The following is a 6000-nucleotide window of genomic DNA, read 5'->3' as shown; positions in this document are numbered from 1 at the left end:
AGCGCTATCCTGTTGAAGAATTTGCCCTCTCCTGTGGTTTGTAATGTAATGTTGCCAACTACTCTGCAGATCTCTTGCATGCCCCCATACTGAATGTAACCCCAAACCATGATTTTTCCTTCCCAAACTTGACTAATCACTGTGTGAATCTTGGGTCCATGAAGGTTCCAACAGGTCTTCTGCAGTATTTGTGATGATTGGGATGCAGTTCAACAGATGATTCATCAGAAAAATCGACCTTCTGCCACTTTTCAGAAAGATCAACTAGAAGTCAAGTTATTATTTGTTGCTCTTACAACTGAGATCCACAACAAGACTTTTGTACAGTAGTGTAGAAGGCATTAAGGCATGTCTTTATTCTTCGCTCATTACTAAATGTTTAGGATACACTAATATTGGACTAATTATAGGTCAACACTGTTACTACGATATTTTAGTTGATTTCCCGTTCAATTTTAAAAAAATAATAATACGATGAAAATACAGTGCATCTGGAAAGTATTCATAGCGCTTAACTTTTTCCACATATTTTATATTACAGCATTATTCCGAAATTGATAAAATTAATTTATTTCCTCAAACAATACCCTATATTCCTACCCAATACCCTATATTCTACACACAATACCCCATAAAGATTTTTTTAATTGTTTCAAATGTATTAAAAATAAAAAAACCTGAAAAATCACATGTCCATAAGTATTCACAGCCTTTGCCGTGAAGCTCTATATTGAACTCAGGTGCATTTTGTTTCCACTGATCAATCTTGAGATGTTTCAGCAGCTTAATTGGAGTTCATCTGTGGTAAATTCATTTGATTGGACATGATTTGAAACATAATATAAAACATAAAAAAAATGTGGAAAAAGCACTGTGCACTGTGCATAAAATTGTGTTTTAGATGTGCCATGTGGAATCTGGTTTGAGGCTAGCATCTTGAGCTGAAGTACAAAATAGTAGAAAATGCAGACTCTGTTAGTGGTTTAAACAATATGTCAAACAACAACATATACTGTACTCTTCCATCTGAGTACTTGCATATTTTAATACCATTTTCTAAAAATTTATGAATAAACTAGTGAATTATATTGTGAAAAATGTGGAAGGTGTCAAGAGTTTTTGGGAGTTTGACTGCATGTGACGATTAGATAATCTCACCGTTGTGTTCAGTGAGTACGAAACCCAGAGGGGCATCAGGATGTCTCTGCTGTATCCGCTGATGTAGGAGCTGTGGTGGAGAATACAGTAATCAGACTGATCCTGGAGAACCCGCGGGATCCCAAATGGCAGATGAACCGGCTTCACATTAGAGTCTATACAAGGATTCAAGCAGAAAATGTTTCATTATACAATGTTTGCAATGAAGATGATTTGTGTGGATATGTACTATTACTAAAAGTTACTGACCTGAATTTGAGTTAATGAGACGCTGGTTCAGACGGTTCACCTGAGAGGAAAAAATAAATGAAATATATAAATTAATCAATAAAACGAATGAATATAAAAGGGGGCATTAGGTTTTCTTTGAATTATTTACTTCTATGGAAGAGACGACTGGAAAATTCTCAGTTTCTCTGGATTTACATTTACATTTAGTCATTTAGCAGACGCTTTTATCCAAAGCGACTTACAAATGAGGACAAGGAAGCAATTTACACAACTATAAGAGCAGCAGTGAACAAGTGCTATAGACAAGTTTCAGGTGTGTAAAGTATAAGAAGCTAAGCATTAGTAAAGTTTTTTTTTTTCTTTTGTTTTTGAGAGAGAGAGAGAGAGAGAGAGAGAGAGAGAGAGAGTTCAGTTAGTGGTATGGCCAGAGAGGCAGTTAAGATTAGGAAGGAAAGTGGAGACTAAATAGTTGAGTTTTTAGTCGTTTCTTGAAGACAGCAAGTGACTCTGCTGTTCTGATGTAGTTAGGGAGTTCAATCCACCAACTGGGCAGATTGAATATGAGAGTTCGGGAAAGTGATTTCTTCCCTCTTTGGGATGGAACAACGAGGCGACGTTCACTCACAGAACGCAAGTTTCTGGAGGGCACATATATCTGCAGAAGTGAGAGCAGATACGAAGGAGCAAAGCCAGAGGTCGCTTTGTAAGCAAACATCAGAGCTTTGAATTTGATCCGAGCAGCAACTGGCAGCCAGTGCAAACGGGTGAGTAGCGGAGTGACATGTGCTCTTTTGGGTTCATCAAAGACCACTCGTGCTGCTGCGTTCTGAAGCAGCTGAAGAGGTTTGATAGAACTAGCTGGAAGCCCGGCTAGTAGAGAGTTGCAATAGTTCAGTTTGGAGAGAACAAGAGCTTGAACAATGAGTTGAGCTGTATGTTCAGATAGGAAGGGTCGGACCTTTCTGATGTTATAGAGTGCGAATCTGCAAGATCGAGCAGTTCTAAAAATGTGGTCAGAGAAGTTTAGTTGGTCATCAATCGTAACTCCAAGGCTTTTTACCATTTTGGATGCAGTAATGGTTGCTCTATCCATCTGGATTGAGAAGTTATGGTGAAGTTATTTACGATTTATAGCTGTAAGTTTGAGTAAAATGTCATTTTGGAACAGATGACATTTCTTCCAAATTGAAAATAAAAATGTCATAAAATAATACAAATGCTTATACACATTTTTTGATTTTAATGATTTCATTTCACAAGATTTAAGAAATAAATATTCAGTGGAATTACCCTATTTTTCAATGACAATAAAAAGAAAAGATTTGTTTTTCTGGGATGTGTTTCTGAAAACCACGTTACAAACATAGTTTGTTGATTAGTGTTTCCCGAATCCATCATTCTAACTAACATTCACAAACTGCGTCGCAAATGTGTACATTTAGAACTACACCTCTACAGCTGTAGATAGAAGCATAGTTCCTGGCTGTGTTCTTTTCCCAGTTATCCTGTCACGGTTCGTGGGGGGGGGAAAAAGGGGCGAGGACCCAAATGCAGAGTAAAGTAAATATTTATTATAATAATACAAAAATAAAAAGGCAAAAACAGCAAAACAAACTACCCCGAGGGGGAAAACACTAAACTATAACACAAACAGAGAAACAAACTTGACTGGGTTGGCTGGACGAAGCAGGGCTGGACAAGGATCAAGACTGGAACACATACAGGATAGGAAAATATTGACAACGAACTGGCACAGGACAGCAGACATCAGGAGAATATAAGCAGGAGAAATTAATACACAAACAGATGAACATAATTAACTAATAATGGGTTAACAAGGAGGGTGGGACTAGACAATAGACGGAGAGCACCTGACACAAAGAGACAACACAAGCCAGGTGCTCACATTAAACAAGACTAGAACACGCAGCCAATGAGAGAACTTATTAACCGCGTGTTCGTATGACAAGACACTGAAGCACACAACAAAAGCACGCGACCAATGTAAACACAGAGCCACGTGCTTTGACAACAGACGCAAGACACGAGCACACGATAAGTGAACACCTTACCGTGCGCTCACATAAATGCAACGCGCATGTTTCATCTCAGCGCCAACCAAAACCAAGACGGAGACGCTGAGAATGAAACAGCGCGATGCTGACGAAACAAAACACAAACACGAGTTTGTCACCCAGACAATGACAAAAGTGCTCGACCCAAGAAAACTCGAGCCGAGCACTACAGGACAAGACAAAACAGAGCTAGTGTCCGGACTCTGCCACCAAAACAAGAATTTACAAGACCAGAGTGGCAGAACCCTGACACTAGCCCCCCCCAAAAGGGACGCCACCTGGCGTCCCTAAAGGGAACATCCAACAAGGTACAAGACAAACAAGAAACACCACAAGACAACAAAACAGGCAACATCAACAAACACAAGACAGGGAAGTGAACAGGCAAGATAACATGAAGGGGGGGAGGGAGGGGAGCCAAGCCAGACCCAACAAAACGAACAAGGGAGGGATGGGAGGGCAAGACCAGGGAGGGACAGGAGGTACAGTCCAGGGCGGGACCAGAGGGACAGTCCAGGGCAGGTTCAATGGGTCAAAACCGAAACCAAGACGGAGACGCTGAGAATGAAACAGCGCGATGCTGACGAAACAAAACACAAACACGAGTACAAGAGCGCGCGTCCCAAGGACGCGCACCCAGACAATGACAAAAGTGCTCGACCCAAGAAAACTCGAGCCGAGCACTACAGGACAAGACAAAACAGAGCTAGTGTCCGGACTCTGCCACCAAAACAAGAATTTACAAGACCAGAGTGGCAGAACCCTGACATATCCCCCCTAGGCCTGAATATAAAAAAAAAAAGTAAGTCATCTCTCTTACGTGTTATTTGCTTTCAAAGTATTTTTGCAGTTTAGTTCAAGCAATCTTTATATTGGCAACTGCGCTCCCTTTGTAGAGCACTTTGAAAACATTTATGCCATTCTGAATGCAGCTGCAGTGGCTCATGACGAAAGCTATAGGTCACCAATAGAAAAGCGGAATCTAAGTTATGTCTCTAAATTTCACGAAAACCAAAATATATAGGTTATGTTAATGGTTTTAATTTATAGTAGCCTAGGCTATTCATTAAGAAATGTATATGTACTGTATTGTACCTTTATGCTAGAACATTTCTGCAGTGGTTTGAATGTGAAGTTGTAAAAGTTGACATAAAAACAAAAGACTACTTAAAAATTATATATGAATATGGAATATTCTCAATTATATTTGTAAAGGGAACATTGGACCTATACGTGTCATTTACATATATTTAAATTATTATGCAAAACGAGTACATGTTTTTACCAAAACTAATATTACATTTTGCACAAAAAAAGTTGTTTATTTTTCTCTAACGAAGTTGTTACTCCACCCCATTTAAAGGGTGTCTTTATGAATGTTTTACTCTATAACGATCGTGGTACAAACTATTTATCTACGACAGAGAAACTATGATTTTGGAAAACACAACATCATTCTTTTCCTAAATGATGCATCGCATTGTTTGAAAAACGCCCCCCTGATCAACTGTAACTTTCTGAGAAAAATGTTACAAATATTTTATTTAGTTGATTTTTTTTTTAGAAATATGGCACAAAATATATTGAATGCAATTAAAAAATATATTTTTTAATAATTGTGAAAATAAAATTAAACATGGGTGAAAAATAATGTTTTGACATTTAGAAAAGCAGATTTATGTATGTAAAAATAAAAACACATTTTGTCACGAACACCAGCGATCTAGCCTGATCAGATCAGTGGAGAACTACAGTACACATGTGCCACTGATATGAACTACAACTCCCAGAAATCTTTGCACTAATTACTCCTGCCAAAGTTAACTATCATTCAGACTCTGACACACAGAGCTAAAGCTCACGATGGACTCATTACTTGGACTATTTATACACTTCACATTCTCACACACTTTGCTGAGTCTTGTTTAATGTTAGCCTGTAGCATTATGAAGCGTTTTCCTTTCCTTGAATTTCCATGCTGTATGTCCAGACCCTTGCTTTGTTTATTGATTTTTGCTGTAGCCGCTTGAGCCGATCTCTTTGCCTGTGACTTGACTACAATTTTGGATTGCCCTGTATGTATCCGTTTACTTCTTGTCAATAAAGACACTGCATTTGGATCCCCAACTCCGCTGTCAAAACCATATTTGTTACACTTTTTCTTTCTAAAGGCTGGTTTAAGCTTTTGCATAGAGGGATCGGCGTGGCCCACGGTGCATGCCTTGCGCGTAGCTGTGCATTTATACTTCTGAATGCTGTTTGTGTTGCTCTGCAATAACAGTTCCAAAACGCTAGCTGGCAGTAGGTTATGTTGTGTTGCACTGTATCAAGTTTCTTTGCGAGCGTTTTGTTTTTTTTGAACGCTAAGTAGCTAAAACTCAACTTAGCTAAAACGCTAAGTAGCTAAAACTTGCTCTTTCAGAGGCGGGAACTGGTTAGACTATTTTAGACTATTGGTTAGACAACAATTTTAATCATAAGGTAAACACAAAACTAAAGTTTTCATCTGGAGATCCTAAAATCTTTTTAGTTTTCA

General features: G+C 38.6%; 1 protein-coding gene across 1 annotated transcript in view; it reads right to left on the bottom strand.

Moving 5' to 3' along the window:
- The window catches only part of enpp1 (ectonucleotide pyrophosphatase/phosphodiesterase 1), a 127062-nt gene that overhangs the window by 41161 nt on the left and 79901 nt on the right, over positions 1-6000 (bottom strand). Inside the window, exons 19-20 of the mRNA XM_056480678.1 lie at positions 1408-1447; positions 1159-1313 (exon numbers count right to left, since the gene is read on the bottom strand). Coding sequence (XP_056336653.1) covers positions 1159-1313; positions 1408-1447 — 195 coding nt within the window. The remainder of the gene's footprint in view (positions 1-1158; positions 1314-1407; positions 1448-6000) is intronic.

The sequence above is a fragment of the Danio aesculapii genome, chromosome 20 (assembly GCF_903798145.1).
Source record: "Danio aesculapii chromosome 20, fDanAes4.1, whole genome shotgun sequence".
Taxonomy (NCBI): domain Eukaryota; kingdom Metazoa; phylum Chordata; class Actinopteri; order Cypriniformes; family Danionidae; genus Danio; species Danio aesculapii.
Note: the sequence above shows the minus strand (reverse complement) of the source record. Positions and strands in the feature narration are given on the sequence as shown.